Source organism: Urtica dioica, chromosome 6 (genome assembly GCF_054948205.1).
Source record: "Urtica dioica subsp. dioica isolate 48M chromosome 6, U.dioica_male_clone48M_v1_H2, whole genome shotgun sequence".
NCBI lineage: Eukaryota > Viridiplantae > Streptophyta > Magnoliopsida > Rosales > Urticaceae > Urtica > Urtica dioica.
In genome coordinates this window covers 44,010,859-44,029,361 of record NC_142761.1, presented here as the reverse complement: position 1 = coordinate 44,029,361, position 18,503 = coordinate 44,010,859, and the positions used below count along the sequence as shown (strand labels likewise).

The 18,503-nt window shown below is 37.5% G+C and overlaps 4 protein-coding genes across 8 annotated transcripts; 2 read left to right on the top strand and 2 right to left on the bottom strand.

The window, feature by feature from the left end:
- Positions 1-1,887: 1,887 nt before the first annotated feature.
- On the top strand, positions 1,888-3,394 carry LOC149394478 (uncharacterized). The gene has a single exon (XM_089616407.1). The coding sequence runs from the start codon at positions 2,140-2,142 to the stop codon at positions 3,184-3,186; it is 1,047 nt and encodes a 348-aa protein (XP_089472533.1). The 5' UTR covers positions 1,888-2,139; the 3' UTR covers positions 3,187-3,394.
- LOC149394477 (pentatricopeptide repeat-containing protein At5g04780, mitochondrial-like) lies at positions 2,722-5,263 on the bottom strand. 3 transcript variants are annotated; one of them, XM_089616406.1, is made up of 3 exons: positions 3,644-5,263; positions 3,421-3,487; positions 2,722-2,892 (listed from the first exon to the last, which is right to left on the bottom strand). In XM_089616406.1, exons 1-2 carry the CDS (start codon positions 5,094-5,096, stop codon positions 3,456-3,458), a joined length of 1,485 nt encoding a protein of 494 aa, XP_089472532.1. In that variant the 5' UTR covers positions 5,097-5,263; the 3' UTR covers positions 2,722-2,892; positions 3,421-3,455. The 3 variants fall into 3 exon arrangements, 1 of the variants encoding a protein (XP_089472532.1); XR_016299636.1 differs by having other exon boundaries at positions 2,824-2,892; positions 3,555-5,263; XR_016299635.1 differs by having other exon boundaries at positions 2,824-2,892; positions 3,421-5,263.
- A 373-nt stretch (positions 5,264-5,636) lies between these two features.
- Positions 5,637-9,938, bottom strand: FAS2 (Transducin/WD40 repeat-like superfamily protein). Its single transcript, XM_089616316.1, has 12 exons — positions 9,671-9,938; positions 9,101-9,212; positions 8,985-9,011; positions 8,819-8,891; positions 8,637-8,740; positions 8,328-8,542; positions 8,129-8,225; positions 7,586-7,658; positions 7,311-7,399; positions 7,069-7,207; positions 6,844-6,941; positions 5,637-6,344 (listed from the first exon to the last, which is right to left on the bottom strand). Exons 1-12 carry the CDS (start codon positions 9,782-9,784, stop codon positions 5,947-5,949), a joined length of 1,539 nt encoding a protein of 512 aa, XP_089472442.1. The 5' UTR covers positions 9,785-9,938; the 3' UTR covers positions 5,637-5,946.
- A 3,236-nt stretch (positions 9,939-13,174) lies between these two features.
- LOC149394475 (kinesin-like protein KIN-14T) lies at positions 13,175-18,202 on the top strand. Of its 3 annotated transcripts, none has more exons than XM_089617664.1 (12): positions 13,175-13,341; positions 13,917-14,118; positions 14,191-14,274; positions 14,362-14,529; positions 14,627-14,733; positions 14,824-15,002; positions 15,254-15,415; positions 15,507-15,722; positions 16,302-16,339; positions 16,438-16,565; positions 16,659-17,898; positions 17,979-18,202. In XM_089617664.1, exons 1-12 carry the CDS (start codon positions 13,294-13,296, stop codon positions 18,092-18,094), a joined length of 2,688 nt encoding a protein of 895 aa, XP_089473790.1. In that variant the 5' UTR covers positions 13,175-13,293; the 3' UTR covers positions 18,095-18,202. The 3 variants fall into 3 exon arrangements, with proteins under 3 accessions (XP_089473790.1, XP_089473789.1, XP_089473791.1); XM_089617663.1 differs by having other exon boundaries at positions 17,976-18,202; XM_089617665.1 differs by lacking the exon at positions 13,175-13,341 and having other exon boundaries at positions 13,772-14,118; positions 17,976-18,202.
- The last annotated feature ends 301 nt before the right edge of the window (positions 18,203-18,503 follow it).

Genomic DNA, 18,503 nt, shown 5'->3' with positions numbered 1-18,503 from the left:
CTCCGAACTCTCCGTCGATTTCGAATCCCTCAATCCTCCGATATTGCGTACGACCTCCTTTTCCGCCACCAATTTTCTGATTTTGCCACTTCCGAAGCCGACGAAGCGTCTGTTCTCAGACTTGGAAAAAATGGTAAGTATATATTATTTTCAATTCGATTAACCTATAGAACACCATAATCGAAACTCTCCCCCGCATCTCCGATCAATTCTCTGTTAGATTAACTATAAAATATACTTTTTCGAATGGTAAATAATATTTACTATCGGACAATCCGATAGTAAATATTATTTACCATTCGAAAAAGCAAGATACTTGTCTCCGATTTGATGAACGATTCCATGATTCAAATCTGATGATGAATAATTGGAAAAAATTTGGAATTAACAACCAAATAAGAACGAAGTTTTAAGAAACCAAAGAACCTAAACACCTACACTAGACAAACATAAACTAAGAAGGATTAAATGACTAACCTAAACGAACAGATAATATAAGAACAATAGAAGAACATCTACGAAATCGATGATCCTACTATTCCAAATGAGTTGTCGAATACACTGGTTGCAAATCGCAGGATAATTTTAATGGTAAATAATATTTACAGTCGGGCATCCGATAGCAAATATTATTTACCATTCGAAAAAACAAAATACATGTCTTCGATTTGGTGAACGATTCCATGATTCAAATCCGATGATGAATAACTGGAAAAAATCTAGAATTAATAAACAAATAAGAACGAAGTTTTATGAAACCAAGAGCAATTTTGGAAGTATGAGAAATATGAGCTATTTCCCTAAATAAATAGATAGTTGGGCTATAATTTAAAAGTCCCCTCTATAAGTAGGCTAGTTGTTTATAAATCTCTAAAAAAAAAAGTTAGGATCCCAAATCGTAAAAAATTCAAAATTATAATGGGGTGATGGCATATCGTGTGTAAACTTCCTTAACGATGAAAGACAATTATACACATTATATTTATAGCAAATATATGGCTTGTTAAAAAGTCTCTAAAAAGTTAATGGATGAATCCAAATATTTAAGAATCACTTATCACGAGAAATAACGTCTGAATATCTGTACGACTAGACCTCGAGAGAAAACTTGAGTGTCGGCAAAACCATCTTCGAGATAACAAATTTACCATAGAAATGTGGGAACACAAAAACAAAATAAAAACTAATATGCATTACATTTCAGCAATCATGTTCATGAATTCTATGCATCCAAGTTCTCATAACTCCAACATAACTAAGTGATTTCAGATGTGTTCGAGTCAATGGTCCATCATTTAGGACGGTTTTTTTACAAGTCAATTGAATATCAATATTCAAGTTATCTCACTCTTTGATTGAGGTAATTACGAGTGTATTCTTATGAGTGTTTATATGCTAGATCGGGAATGTTATCATCTACTTAAAGATTGGTGCTTTGAGTTATATTTGTTGGATCGGGAATGAGTTTGTCTGATCGGCTTTGCATTCTTTCTTTTTTCCTATTTAAATCTTGTCTTCGAGCTTGATATGTCTTCATAATAAGAATTTAATCTTTGCCTAAAATAAATGAAGTTCAGAAAGTGCTTATTAAAAACAAGTCTGAATTAAGTTGTCATGAATACTTGTTCTTCCATGGTGTTTCATTGTTTCTCACCCATGACTAGTAATTGCCTTGCTTAAAAGGATGATAGCACTACCCTCAATTTATGACCCAACTTTTCTCATAAATTAAAGCTTAAGTTTCCTATTTCTTTTAATTGGGCATGTGAGAATAACAAGCACCATGACATAGCCAATAAAGTTCAACATTTGGTCAAAATGGAGATGGACCAATGATTACTTCTTATCATAATTGTGGGAATGTATGAGTGAGTTTTGATCTTATACAGCAAGGAAGTTAATAATAATAAAGAAATATCATATAATGTTTTTTTTTAAAAAGAAGGTGTTGCTAAATGCAATCAAAGATCAAAGCAGAGTCTTGGCATGAGTGTCAAGTAATTTAAAGCTTAGAAGTATTGCAATACACATTGGTATAAATATATATGGCACTGTGCTATATTTACCTTCAGGCAACCCAAAATCATTAACCAGAGTCTCTTTCTTTTTGCTAAGTTTTGTATTCCTCATAAATCAACCATGGCTTCTTCTCAGAACAATAACCTCAAGTTCCCGATTTTTCCTCTCCCACCGCCCGGATTTTACCCTCCGTTCCCGCCATTCCCTCCGAACCCGACCCCGCCACCTCACCCTCGCCCCACCCCGTCCCCGCCACATGTCAAGCCGCCACCTCATCCTCGCCCCACTCCGTCCCCGCCAGCTGTCAAGCCGCCACCTCACCCTCGTCCCGCTCCATCCCCGCCAGATGTCAAGCCGCCACCTCATCCCCGTCCCATTCCGTCCCCGCCACATGTCAAGCCGCCACCTCATCCCCGTCCCATTCCGTCCCCGCCACATGTCAAGCCGCCACCTCATCCCCGTCCCATTCCGTCCCCGCCACATGTCAAGCCGCCACCTCATCCCCGTCCCATTCCGTCCCCGCCACATGTCAAGCCGCCACCTCATCCTCGTCCCACTCCGTCCCCGCCAGCTGTCAAACCGCCACCTCATCCGCGTCCAAGTCCACCCCCGCCAGCTGTCAAGCCGCCACCTCATCCACATCCCGCTCCGGCACCTAAGCCGCCGAGGCCGATTGTTCCGCCACCTCATCCACATCCCACTCCGGCACCTAAGGCGCCGAGGCCGATCGTTCCGCCACCTCATCCTATTTCCCCGCCGCCCCCGCCACATGTCGTTCCGACCCCGCCACCGCCGGCTCCGGGGCACCATTCGACAGTCATCATCGTGGTCTTCGTCTCCCTCGGCGGCCTGTTCTTTCTCGCTTTCCTTGCCCTGTGCATTTTCATGAAGAAGCGCAAGAAAAGGACGGGTCAGAAAATCGAGATCGTAAATCTCGACGAGCACGTGAAAGTGCAAGAAACGGTGGTACGGGGCCCACATGGCGAAACGATTAAGACATTGACAATCGACGAGGACATCCAAATCGACGAGGTGATCAAGAAGAACGAAACGGTGATGGAAAGTTCACACGTCAAATCTGCACATGATCATCACCATCCTCGAGAAATCGAAATCGCAGAGTTTTCCGGCTCGAGTACTACTAACCACAATGACCAAAAAGTCTGATTGAATGCAAGGACTACTTGAAAGTTGAAATAAAAAACCAACTTCTCTAATCTATGAAAAATTGTAAAGTCCCATTCTTTTGTATATTGATGCACAATGTGTGATCGAAATAAAATCTGGAACATTTGATTAATATCTTTTTTAAAGTAAATATCTTTATTTCCGACGATTATTAGAGTTAAAACCCACTGAAGTTGAAATTAAATGGGCAAACCAATACCAAAAAAAGCTTACCTTCACACAGTATAGGGCGAACCGAAAAGTCTGCTTCAATATGTAATGAGGCTGACAAGAGGGAAACCTGAAAGTTACAAACACGGGTTAAATCGCCAAATGTTCTTGCGAAAGAGGAAAATATAATATCTGACCATATCATATGATCGGAATGTCAACAACTTGTTCATCATCGGTCATAAAAGCGACGGAAAAACGAGTCTCTGTTTGGAAGAGGATTCACCGGCTAATGAGGCTGCCCCGGTAACCGAATCTAATGTTTCGTAAATGAGAACGGTGAGAGGATGAGAACGGTCCGCTTGGTAGAATCGATGAACGATCCCCGAGACGGTAATCCAGCTACACCCGGGAGTCTTGACCAGTCCCAATTCCCTCATTCTCGATCTGACCACGGAGATCCGGTCCCACATGGCTCGAGACTCGTAGATTCCGCACAAGGCCACGAAGTTGCTCGAGTTTCTAGGCTCCAACTCGAAGAGCTTGCTCGCCGCGATTTCTCCGATCTCGACGTTCCCGCGCGTCGCACACCCGGCCAATAAAGCGCCCCAGACGCTCGCCGGAGCGACCCGCTCTATCCTCTTCGCCAACCGGAGCGCTCCGTCGAGTTGCCCGGATCGGCCCAGAAGATCGACCATACACGCGTAGTGCTCTACGCTGAGCTCCGAGCCGATCGAGCCGAAGATCCTCGAGGCCTCGTCGACGAGGCCCGAGTGGCCGAGGCTCGATAGGACGGCCGTGAGCGTGACCCGATTGGGTCTGAGCCCGATAGCGATCATTTTCTCGTAGAGAAGCAGAGAATCCAATCCTCTCCCGTGGAGCCCGTAGCACGATATCATCGCGGTCCACGTCACGAGGCTCGCCTCGGTCACGGTTTCGAAGACCCTCTCGGCGTCGTCCAAGGAACCGCATTTCGCGTACATGTCGATCAAGGAATTCGCGACCGCGATATCCGCGTCGTAATTCAATATCTTACTGACTCTCCCGTGAATCTCTTTCCCTTTCGCCAAGTCTCCCTCGCCGCCGCACGCGGTCAAGACGCTCGGGATCGCCATCGGGTCAGCTTCGATGCTCTGTCCGATCATTTCCCCGAAAAAACTCAACGCCTCGCGAAAAAGCCCGGATCTTGCGAGCCCCGAGATCATGGCATTCCAAGCCGCGGCGTCTCGGCAAGGCATTTCGAAGAATACCCGCCTGGCTTCGACCACGCTGCCACATTTCAAGCACAGGTCCAAGAAAGCGCTTTCGACGACGACGTAGCTTTTGATCCCGAGCCTGGTCGCCAAGCCGTACAACGCTTTGCCATAGAAAGCGTCTCCGATCCCGACACAGGCCTTGAACAGAGGAGGCAGAGTGTAGTGATCGGGACGGAGACCCGTCTTTCTGAGCTCGTTGAAGACGCCGAAAGCGAGACTGTACGTCAGACTCTGGACGTAGGAGGAGATTAAGATGTTCCACGAGTGCATTCCTCTCTCGGGCATTTCGTCGAACACCTTGCGGGCGTCGCGGAGGAGACCGCATTTCGTGTAGGCTCGCATGAGGTCCGTCTGGAGAGTGACGTCGGAAAGGAAGCCATGGATGAGAGCTTGGGCGTGTGTTTGTCTTGCTCGCGAAATCTCGGATGCCAAGACGATGGTTCTCAGCAGAGAAGAGAAGTGATTTGTGCTTCTCTTCGTCATCTGTTTTTCCTTTGTATTCCAACCGAAGAAGAAGAAGAAGAAGAAGAAGAAGAAAACATTAATTGTATTCACTTCTCACTTTCTCGTTGTCTCTCAACATTATTTGATTTTTGACGTAAGATTCTTAGTACGTTTTTCATACGTTTCAGAACATAAAATATAATGGCATCGGCGTGTAATATGACGTAGGAATAGGATACAACATTTTGGTGGTTATTTTTTTATTTTTTTTTTTCTTTTTAGTTTTTATTTTGTTGCAATTTAGTTCAAATTGTCAATTTTTAGAAGAAATTATCGATTAATCCATTATTATTTTTAGATTAAATATGCTTAACTTTTAGAAGGAAATTTTCTTAGCAAAATATATATGTACTTTTTCAAATAGCAATAATGAACCATTTTCATAATCTAAAACATAATCTCAAACTCAAAATATAGAAAGAAACCAAAAAATGAAAAAAATAAAAAATTCTGGAGATCGAAGTTTTGAGTCAGAAGAACTAACAAAAACTAGGAATCAATAGTAAGACCAATATGTGGTTTCCTTTCCAGTGACATAAATAATAAAGAATCAGAAAACAAACAAGATAGCAAGTGTAGTCTATATTTGTGCTTTCTATCCATTATCATTGAGCTTGTCAAACATCATCAAAATATGCAGACACTAAAACATTTTTTTACAGGTCAAAATGTAGGTTTTGACATCCACAATAAAAGCATAGCCTGAGTTGCATAGAGTGTAACTAGAGGTACATGGTTGAATGAGCTTCTTCTATAACCAGCTTGGTTATGGTGAAAAAAAAAACATTGACACGTCATGGACCAAAGCCACACCATAAATATTTATATATCACGGGTCAATAGCGATCGGGGTTATGCGCCTCTTGGCAGGCTTATTCACAATAGGAGTTGGACTTGCTAAAACGGGTGTTCCATTGCTCTTATCGACTTCCATTTTCGAGCCACTTTCTACAACCTGACGATTATCCGGAACGGCACTAATAAAGCTCGGCGATGTTAGTGTCTCTTTTGTCTTCTCGGCATTGCTTGATGATATTGCCGTTCCATCGCTTTTGTCGACTTCCATTTTCGAGCCACTTTCTACACGTGGACAATTATCGGGGAAACTTATCGTCTCTTTGCTCGTCTCCGTACCTCTATTTGGTACTACTTCGACATCGATTTCCATGCCAGCTGTCACCTGAACGGGATCGCTGCTCTCCACGCCTGTGACGACGGTCTTTTTTTCTATTTACCAGATTAATTCAAGAATAGAAGAATTTAAACAACATTAGTATGTTAAAACAAACGCATCCCAGAGTTTTTATTAATTCACTTTTTTTTTTCTTGCATTTTTCATATTAAATTTACAGCTCCTAGTTTTATTTTTTAATTAATTTATAACCCCGCTTGTCGCTTCCTAGTTAATTTAACTGATACATATAATCTCGTAATTTTTTTTCATATTTTACCATGACATTATTTGACACTGTTTAACTCTCTTGTCACAATTTTGTGGTTTAATTACGATTGTTATTATTCTTTGTGCTTGCTAAAAAAAATAAAATAAGAGTGTTTATAGGATACATTTGAATCAATATTATTAACCCGGGTTATATATTTTATATGGAAAAACACAAGGGCAAAACGTGAACTTTGACATAACCCACAAGATATATTCGTTCTTTTTCTCTAGAAAGATAAAACACTGATGAAGAAAAATACTTAGTAATGAACATGCATATACCTGACAATATTGGAGTTCCAAGTTCACCATTTTCGAATTCGACTATCGTACAGTAACCGTCTTGAGAAGAAACTGCGATATAGCTGGCATCGGAGGACCTTCAATAGAAATTATCCAAATTGTGTCCCCAAATAGAAAAATTAGTTTCTTCATACATGATCAGAGAGACGACATATATATAAATAAAAAAACGGCTAAAAAAAGTCTCAAAGTGCTTTCTCTTACCAAGCAATGTCAGTAATAGCGGCATAGTGAAGCCCGGCCCAAACAGCGAGAGGAGGAATACTCTCCGTATCGTAAACAAACAGCGAATTCAAAGTGGCCACCGCATATACAAAACGATAAGGGAGCTTGAAAAATCCAGCTGTGAAATTCACCGAAGACCATTCCGTTCAAGTTATCTACAATTACCATATCAAGCTTTGAATCTAACATTGAAAAGGAGCGGTGAGGTTTCAAAGCGTTACATGTACTTGACTCCCGGAGGGTGAAGCGTACAGAACAGAAGCGAACGGCCACAACAGGCTTATTGGCGCAAGGAAGTTGTAAAGCTGGCCTGACAAAGCATAAATTCGAGATAGAGAGAGAGTTGAAAGCAAAACAAAACCAAAAGAAAAATATTTCTTGGTTATTGACTATCTTGCTTCCGAAGAGACGTTGTTCTACTCAAATGGAAAATCATGAATTAATTTAACGAGAAAAATGAAGTGGCAGCTGAAAAAAGTGAATAGATATTTCTTGCCTTGAAAGGTCTCTTCGTGAAAAGACGTAGGCTGTATTTATTGTTTCAGTTGCTTGTGAAGTTTTGTAGCATCCTGAAAGAGGGAAAGGCAATACATTTAGTAGGCCTACCATTTAGATAAGAGTTCCAAGTGCTTAGTCCACATAATTATATACAATCACGAAAAAAAAAACTCAGAGGTAGCAAAAGGATGTAACTTTGAAAAAAATCAGAAGCTCCTCCTATTGATGCTAATTCAAATTACATGAAACCTAAGAATAGTTAAGGAATGCTTAATGCATATCCTGACTGACGTGGCATCCATTTTTGTCTTTTATACTTATATAGTAGAAGCATAGTAATAATTACTACATTCATTATCCATTAGGAATGACAATCTATACCCTGTCCAACCCATCCAAACAAAGTAAAAGATGGTCTATAGATTTTAGGAAATTTAGTACTAAGGCTTACTTTCCGAGTCAGTGACCATTGTAACATAAAACCCATATTCATAAATTGGGTATATACAAGTCAGTGACCATTATTTAATATATATATTACCTGCTGGTACAAGTAAGAACGATCCATCAGGCGACCAAGCTAATCTTCGGAAAAAAGATGGCAATGTCTCGTCGTGAAAGAGGTGGCTCTTTGTGGACTGATTATCAAAAACATTAAGAATCATCTCAAAAAAAATCTTTGTGGTGGTGGTGACATCAATAATTCGTGTAATTACGCGTAATTAGTATATTCTACTGACCTTACTTTCACCTTCGGATGGTAGTTCCGCCTTGGAAATCAGGTGCTGACAAACAAAGTTTAACTTCTCGGGGCCTTTCACTTTCCCTTGAGGCTTGTTTACGTAAACTCTGCAAGTTCTATCGGAACTGAGAGAAGCAACATATTTGGCTAGTGGATCCCATGCCACACCTTGAACATAATGGAAATGGGCATCCAAAATCTGAAGGACAGATCCTGAAAAATGAAAAATAAAAAAATAAATTATTGTTAAACATTATTCTGGGGGGTGCAGTCAAATTCTACACAAGTTACAATATTATTCTCTCACCTTTGTTCGCGTCCCAAATTAAGCAAGAATTATCAACCGATCCTGAAATCAGATACGCACCATCGGTTGACCATTCCAGGTCCAATACATCTTTACGGTGAAACCTGTGACCGAGTTAAAGTTGAAAACTTTAGTGTGTGTGTGTGTATGTGTATGTGTTTCATAGAGATAAAATTCCTTACGCTAATGTCTTGAAGACCTTCCATGTTTGGCCTGACTCTGAAGGGCAAAGCTTCCATAGTAAAAGCTCGCCGCCTGAAACAAAATGGTTCAGTACAACTCTTGAGAACACGTCCTATAAAAAAAAATCAATAAATTCACAAGATTTATGGCGATATAGAGACGTACCATCTGCACCAGAGGCAATTTGTTCTCCTGTGCAAACAAGAAGAACAGATCAATCAATACTCTAGAATCGAGGAGGAACGAGCAAGTGAGTATATGCAATGGATGAGTGTTTTTACCCGATGGAGAGAAGCGAACGACATTGACGGCCGAAGTGTGGTGAGTGAGGCTGGTCTGATACGAAGCCGTTGGGAGTTTGTTCTCTGTGCCATCTGAACTTATAGCCCAAAGCTGGTTCACAAAATTGAAATTGAAAATAAATAAATAAATAAAAAATTAATGATTCAGTCCAACACTCAAAAAGCTCGTCTTGTTCGAGACATTTCCAGATACAGTGTGGAAGAATCATCACAATCTAGACCTAAAGGGGACTGTGAAGCTATCGTTGCAGACTATATCGACGAAACCTCGAAATAGTTACCGAATCCAAAATAGAGAGAGAATCGTATCACTACCAAACGACTCTGAACTTATTGCCCAAATCGGGTTCACAAATTGAAATCGAAATCGAAATTGAAACTAATAATAATAATAAATCAGTCCAATACTCAAAAGCTCGTCTTTTTTTAGACATTTCCAGATCCAGTGTCACAATCTAGACCTAAAGGGGACTGTGAAGCTATCATTACAGATTATATCGCCGAAAACTCGAAAAATTTACCTAATCGGAAAGAGAGAGAGAGAGAGACCTTGATGTCGAAATCGGCGCCGGCGGTGGCGAGAGTGGAGGAGAGAGGGTGAAAATCGAGGGAGAGAACGGGTTTGGTGAGATGCCAATTGATCTGAACAGTCCCTCCTTTCATTCTCTCTTTCCGATTTGGGGATTTCTTTCTTCTTCTTCGTCGTCGTCTCGTCTTCTTCGGCTTAGGGTTTCAATTTTGGCGCGTCTCTATTTTTCTCCCTTCGTTTGGCGGGAAACCATAGAAACTGCTTGTCTAGAAGATCTCTCCTAATTTATTCTTTTTTTTTTTTAATCGAATCTCTCCAAATTTATGTATAGAATTTGCCTATTGTAGGAAATATCCCATTAATTTTTGTCTAAGCTCCATATTATATTGGGCCTGCCCTGACTTTTGGGGTCCAAGTCCAACTACGATGGTTGGTCAATCCACCAGTTATGGTGATGATGGTTAAAGTTGTTTTTACGAAAAAGCCCCTCACGTCAACCGTCAACCTTGTTTTAGATTTACCTTATAATTCTCGTACCCTTATCAACTACGTAATTATAATTACTTTTGAGGCACTATAACAGAAAGAAAAAAAAATGATATTTCACCATACATTCATTAAATATATTTCTACGTATAATTTGTAACTTCTATTCCTTCTTCAATTTTTTATTTTCAATATTTGTTCCATTTTAATGTAAAAACTTTCTTCTTATTCCTTTTTTGAAACAGAGGTTTCTTTCTATTCATATGTAGGTATGCGTCCATAATGATTCATAATAAAACTTTTTATTCACATTACATGAAAAAAAGAAACCTTCAAATTACAGGTGTGATGTTTGACTTTAAGTTATAAATTATGTTCTATTCCTCCAATAATTTATGCATTGTCTTGTATATTTGCTTCAATTTTATTTATAAATTATACTATAATAGGTTTATATTCATTTTCTTATATATATATATATATATATATATATATATATATATATATATATATATATTCATTGTCTTATAAATAGGTTATTTATATTTTTTTAGTGTATAACACGTAAAGTTACTCTAATTAAAATTAGGTTCATCGGTAATTTATATGTTAAAAGTATATCAAATATATATAATATAATTATATTAATATATAAATAAGGAAATAATACTTTATTACGAAATTGAAAAAAAAAAAAAAAAAAATCAGAAGTGCCCTAGATATATTATGGAGAACTCCAACATGATGGACCGAATAAAAACCACAAACTTATAATGGGAAAGAACTTTGAATTTGTAACCTATAATAATGTAATTAATGTTGAGATTTCAATGAACAACGTTGTACAAGAGTTTAAATGGTTTTATTTCTGCAGTACTATGATCGTTTTGATTGGTAGGATGTTTTTCGATATAAGAATTAAAAAAAGCTAAATATATTTAGAAAGGAAAACAAGTACATCTTAGTCACAATTTTGCGGGTCATCATCGTAAGTTGGAATTGATTTCTTCACTTGACCCATTGATTGGTCTATGTTGGCGTGGTTTACAAACATGATATATAAATAAATAAATAAAGGACATCAATAAAATGGGACCATATGAGTGTTGAGTTTATTTAGACAATTCTAAAGAGAGAGAGAGAGAGAATGTGGGCATATCTTTGTTGGTTGGTGAGTTAATAAATTCTTACTTAAAAGCAAAAAAAAAAAATTGATTTCTTCACTTCTGGATCAATACAAAAATAAATAAATAAAATCCATCGGTTTTACCATATTACATGAAGAATTATTATACCACAACACGTGCACTTTTATATGGTGAGCTGTCTTTGTGCTTATGAAAGTTGTTTATAGTGATCTATTCTGTGGGGGAGCTAGAATTTATAGAGGGACAAATTTGAAAAAAAAAATTAAGAAATGTGTAAGAAAGTAAAATGATTTAAGAAATATATAAGAAAAATCTTATAATTTTAAGTTAAACTATAAAAATTTATAAAAACTAAGGGTATAAAGTTTAATTTTCAAAAGTTTAAAATTGATAGCAATATTTTTCTATGACAACATTCGTCAAGTGTAGTTTAAAGTAATAGAATTTAGAGTTTATTAATAAATTATATATTAAACTTTATTTTCAGAAAGAAAAAAAAAACCTATTATGGTTCCTACCATCTTATTCTTTTGCTTTTGTATAAAAAATTCCATTTAAAACTTAAACTTAAATGAGTTATCATTAACGAATTTCGCTACAAATAGTGCGGATGAATTCGATTGACATAGATAAAACATGGTCAAAGTTATTTAATACTTTCTTTTTTTGGTCTTGGCTAACAATATCTGAATTCAATTCACCATACTTAAAATGAGTTCAGATTAAGTTTCTCAGCTTACTTCAAATTGATTGAGCTAGTTTTTAGAAAGGAACTAATAAATAAATGCAAACCAACTTCTATTGTATTATTAAAAAAAATGCACATATATATATGTCTTCTTAAGATTTCACGCATAAATTAATTTTCGACCATCTTTTGAAGCTTATATCAAATTATTAATTTATCATATATACTTTGGAACATGTCTATTTTTCAACGTGGTGAAGTCTAAAAAGGAAGAGAGCGAATAAGTCTCTCATATTCTTATTATCTAAGTTACGAATGTCTAAATTATGGATTAATCTTTAAGTGTACTTTCTAAATTGTATTTATACTATTTCCACTGTTTTTTGTCATTATTCTTTTAGCTATATAGCTATTTGACTTATAGCATTTTGTGTAATAGTCAACATTTTGTAAATTTTATGTAAATAGCCACTTAAACTTATTTACGGCACTCAAAAAGATAAATATCTAAAATATGCGGGAATTTTGTTGGGTATTTTTGTCTTTTTGAATGCCGTAAATAAGTTGAAGTGTTTATTTACAACAAATTTACGAAATATTGGTTATCTAGCTATTTTTAGATTTTCGGTGACTTATTTAACTAATTTTTTGTAATTTTTTTTAATACTATTATAAAAGGTAATATAAATATAATGATAAATAGATAAAAATCTGAATATTTTCGCCATAAGTATTTGTCTATATGTTGGCGTGTACGTAGCAGCATTAAAATAAAATCATCTCTCTCTCTCTCTCATTAGAATGAATAGCAAAAGCCTCTCTCTAAGTGATAGTTTGTCAAGAAGCAAAACTCCAACAATGATTGTCTGTTCTGTAATAACACATAAATGAAATGCAGTTTCAGTTTCTGTTCATGTTTCCACATGGGTTCTGAATAAGACAAAAAGTTCTATAGTCTCTCCATTCTTCCAATAATGTTTTTCTACAACTACTACTAGAAAATTGCAACAGAGAAAAAAAAAGGGAAAAAAAAATAATTGATCTCTTTGGTAGTTAGCCAAATGTGAGAGAATATTTACTACTCTTCTCTTCATCTTCTATCTTTATTTTCTTCCTTCTGGTTCTGTGACTTCATGCTTCCGTTTGATTATTTATATACTCCAAAGTTTTTATTTTTATTTTTTTTTATTTATAATGAATATGAAGAATTGGCTCATTCAAAGCTTTTGACTTGAACGAGGCTTCTTCAAGGTGATATTTTTATTTTTTGACCGTTGTATTGGTCCAAGGAGAATTGCTTAGATAGGCTCATATATTCCATATGAGATGGGATTTTGAGTTACAAAATTCATTTCATCTACCTCTTATGGTAAGTGTTGATCTCCACTCTCCTTTAATCTTTTCCAATATCGTTTTTAATTTTTTTTTTTTTCGGATGGATTCACAACTCTTCGATTAATGGTTTTTTTTTTTTTTTTTTTTTGCTGTACTTCATTTTACCTTTTACTGTATAAATTATTTCTTTTGCTTCCTAGGATAAAGGAGATTTTTTTTTTCTTCTTTTCTTTTCATGAAACCATCTAGTCATTGGTTATGGAAATAGTTCTACAGAAAGTAGCCTTTAAAAGTGTTTCTTTTGATTTTTTTTTTTTTTTTAAAAAAAAAAACCAACAATGCATGTGTTTAAAAGCTTCAGCCTTTAAAAAAAAAAAAAAAAAAAAAAAAAAAAAAAAAAAAAAAAAAAAAAAAAACCAACAATGCATGTATGTGATTCTTCACCATAGTCTAGGCTCTACCAGAACTCTTTTTCGTCATGGTCTCTCTCCTTTTGTGCTATTTTTTTTTTCATTCCCTTTATTTTCATTAGGATAATTAATGGAAAAAACTTGCTTGTTTAAAAACCAGACCATGAAGAAATGAGAATGAAAAAAGCTTGTAATGCAGATAAAGGCCATGGAGCCCAAAAAACCGGCTCACAAACTCGGCGATACAATTCATTCCCTGCTGGGATGGAAATCCAATCTCACTTCAAACTGGGTCAAATCTGTTTGCGACATCATGAAAAACGGATCATCATCGTCCATCGAATCGAAGCCGACAGACAAGTGCGACGACGAATCGCATGCTTCCATTTCAAAGATCGAAGGTATTGCGATCGGATTGTTCGTGTCAGCGATTGAAGATTATAACTTTCTTGATTTTTTTTTTTATCAAACAGACGAACTCGTTGTTTTCACGGACTACTTGACTCATCTGAACGCTCAGAGAAGGCGGATCCTAAACGAGTTTCTTGACTTGAGAGGTCGGTTTTTAGCAGATTTTCAAACAATGATTATATAATAACTTACAAGAAGAATTATAGGAACATTTTACTCCGTATTTATTACAGGCAATATTCGCGTGTTCTGTCGCATCAGACCGATCGCCGAGAGCAAGAGCTTTAATGGGTCACAGCCCGTGGCAGCTTTGGACTCGAGCAACGTTCTCTTGAAACTATCCGATAATAAAAGCAAAACCTATACATTCGACAAGGTTTTCAGTCCCGGCTCATCGCAGGGTAAAAAAAAAAAATCGGGAATTATAAGAATTCCAAGACTGTTTCCGGTTTTGTCTCTGATCGAGACTCTTGACACGAAAATTGTTCCTTCTTTCAGACGAAGTATTTGCGGAGGTTGAGCCGGTGATCAAATCGGCCTTGGACGGTTACCACGCTTGCATATTTGCATACGGGCAGACCGGCACGGGAAAAAGCTTCACCATGGTAAATTAAAACTTTACTTTCTCCACAAGTTACCGACCGTCAATTCGGGTCACCCTTTTTCTTCGATCATTTTACGGGATCTTTTTTTAGGAAGGTACGCCAAACACCCCCGGAGTAGTGTCTCGTGCGATGGAGGCGATCTTTAAGCAGGCATCGAATAGCAATCACGTGTTTCTTTTCGGTTTTAGTATGCTCGAGATTTACATCGGAAACCTCAAAGACTTGCTCGTTCCTCACCCGACTAAGCCAATGGATCCCATTCCACCATGGTGCGTGTAGCTATTTCCATTCTAGGGGCAAATTTGAAAACAAAAATGCTAAATTTTTTAGTGAGTGTGTGTTAAGGAAAAAAATTATTCAGCAGGGCACATTTGAAAAAATCCTATACTTTTAGTCTAAATTAAAAAAAAATATATAGGGTGGAAAATTTATTTTTCAAAAGTATGTGTACATATATAAACATAAATAATTAGTTCAAGTAATTATTTTCTTAGTTTTTAATTTTTTTTTTTTCGAGTAGCCTCTCGATTCAAACAGATCCAAAGGGAGGAATCGAAATCGACAATCTTGTGGCTATACGAGTGACTGACTTCAATCAAGCTCTTAAGCTCTACAGATTAGGATGTCGATACAGATCAACGGCTTCGACGAACTCCAACACAACTTCGAGCAGATCGCATTGGTAAAAAAAAAGAGTCTTTCGCAGCGCGGGAAACAAAAAATGGACGAGACTTTTTTTTCATGTCGTTAATGAGTATCTTATTATTACACAGCTTAATCCGGCTATCGATCACGTGTTTAAACGCCCCCGAAAGGCGTCGAGAGACAAACAAGATATGGTTCATCGACCTCGGAGGAAGCGAACGAGTTCTCAAGACAAAGGCGTCGGGAAAGAGACTCGATGAAGGCAAGGCAATCAACTTATCGCTCTCTGCTCTCGGGGATGTCATTCATGCTCTTCACAAGAAAAATTGTCATGTGCCTTTTAGGTAACTACTGAGTCACTTAATTATTGATCAAAAGAATACTAAAACATAAGAAAATGATCCTTGAATGTCACTAATAGATTTGTAAAATAGCTTAAGTTTGTCTAAAATTAGCGAAATCGCCAAAAAATTTATTGACAAGAAAATTTGGAGAGAGCCTAACTTTGACTATTTTACTAAAAACTTCTATCATTTGCTATTTTGCTAATCAATTAGTTTCAAGCGGCCATTTTGTATAATTTCTTTGTAAAAACAAAACCTTATGAATAGCAACAAAAGAGCCTAACTTTGACTATTTTACTAAAAACTTCTATCATTTGCTATTTTGCTAATCAATTAGTTTCAAGCGGCCATTTTGTATAATTTCTTTGTAAAAACAAAACCTTATGAATAGCAACAAAAGAGCTCACCGCTTAACTTGGAGTTCAAGATTCTAGAAAAGGAATTTCGGAAATAATATACTCCAGAGTTGAAGGCTTCAGTAACACTAAAGTTTTGTTCTTTTATCTCCTAGTTAGATAATTCTTGGCTTGTCATGCAGAGAAAATATTTAACCCTAGAATCTCATTTACCTCTGGGCAGGAACAGCAAGTTGACGCAAGTTCTTAAAGATTCCCTCGGTACAATGCTTTTCACTGCTCAGAGACATTCTGTGTTTGCACTTCCAAAGCTTGAAACCCTTGTTTGCTTGACCATATTGCTCGCTTGTCAACTTCAGGAGAGGATTCGAAAACTCTGATGCTTGTGCACATTAGTCCCAAAGAGCACGATATATGTGAGACTGTTTGCTCTTTGGGTTTCGCAACTAGGGTCCGAAGCATTAACCTGGGAAATACCGAGACAAATGTAAGTCAACTCAACAAGCCTTTTTTTTTCTTCTTCTTTTACCAAGAAAGGAATTGAAAAAATTACGCTAATGATTTCATCGATACTGCTCAGGAGGAAAGAGAGCGCCGAGAAGTCTCGATAGCAAATCTGCAGGGAAAAATGAAGATGATCGAAGACGAGCAACAAGAAGTCAGAAAAAGTATCGTGAAGCTGAACGGGGAATTAGAAAAACTGACCGGGAAAGGTCAATCGCCTATAGAGGAGCCGAAACTAAACGACATGGACACAAAGAGAAGCGATTCTATAGAGCCCAGAGAAGCTCCGATTTCAGAGACGCCGAGATTCATGAAAGCGACGGTTTGTAGTACTAGGCGAAAATCGGCTTTAGATTACCAAACTTTCGAGGAGACAGTCAAAAGAAGAATAAGAAGGCCATCGTCTCATCGTGCTGAGTCTGTGAGTTTCCCTGTAAAGCGCCGATCGGAATATAACTCAGAATGTAGTGTCTCAAGAAACAGCTGTTTGGTGGTTTTGAACCCGAATAGTAACGCGGACGACCAAACAGAATACAGTCACGATGTAACCGAAGTTACCGAACGCGAAACTTCATCGAAGAAGGGCTCGGTTCAGCATAAGGGTGTCCTCGGAAAGAAAAATAGTAACTTTCGATCCATGAATATAACGAAGGTCGACAATTGGCTAAGGCTACACAAGAACGAGCCTACAGTCGGTACTAGTACTATATCTCGCAAGAGCAAAAGGGTTCTAGCGATTCCTGTACTGGAAAATAAACAGACGAGAGACGGAGAGAGAGAAGAATCGGAGAAATTTGATGTACCTGAAACAATGGCACGAACAGAGAGTTTTGTAGGCGAGGTGTCGGTGAAGGACGAGAAACGCGACGGCTCTTTTTCTCCGACTGAAATACGTTGCAGCGATTTTGATTCCGACGAAAGATTTAGTTTTGACTCGAACCGAGACGAGGATGAAGAGAACAACACAGTGGCTGTGACGTCGAAAGCAAAAGAGAATAACACACAGCGTTCTTCAGATTGTACCTCTGTAGATGGCGATGAACGGTTGTGTGTATTTTCATGTTCAGATGGTCTCGATCGTTACAATGAGAAATCAGTTGATGGTGTGTTTGAGACGAGAGGAGATTCGATCGAATCATCATCAGTAGCTACTGAGATAAGAAGCCACATTAGTTCAAACAAAGGCATAGACACAATCAAGTCGATGCCCGGTATTCACAACAGAAGAGCTCAGAGAGCCTTGTTTATGGATAACGGAAATCAAAAGGATATAATCAGACCCCAAATGGGATCACCAGAAAAAATAAAAAAATCAGGTAAACAAAGTTTTATCATCTTCAGCATTTTTCATATCTATCTTAATTTAGCATAACAATTTTCTCTCTTGTTCCAGCAGGAATTTATCATCTTTTGACGGAGAGACTGAGGATCGTGTGGGTCACCGCTCTATTAGCATTAGGATTTCGACACTTGGGATTCGAGCACGAGTTCTTTCATGGTTTGACCCTCTGAAACGGTTTCATGGTTTCACTTTATCACTATGTCAATAAATTCATAAGAGGCACGCATGCTCATTCAGGTTCAGAATTTTGTACAGGAATGTTATATTTAAGGAAATACAGAAATTCTTTTTGAATCAAAACATGAATTTGATGATGCAGAAATTACTAATTACAGTATCAAAATGAAATCAACAAGTTCATGAAGTTGTTCTTTGTTTTTTTTTTTTTTTTCTTCCTTTTTTTTTTTATAATCTGGAAACAACCTTCCGCTGGAAAAAAGAATGAAAATCGACAAAAAGGAAAAGAAAATCTAGAATCATGTCTTTTTTTGTTCTTTTTTTTATTTTTTTATTTTTTATCTTTCTAACCTCTGTCGCCAAAAACAAGGGAGCTTTATCGCGGAGATATGTACTTGCAAG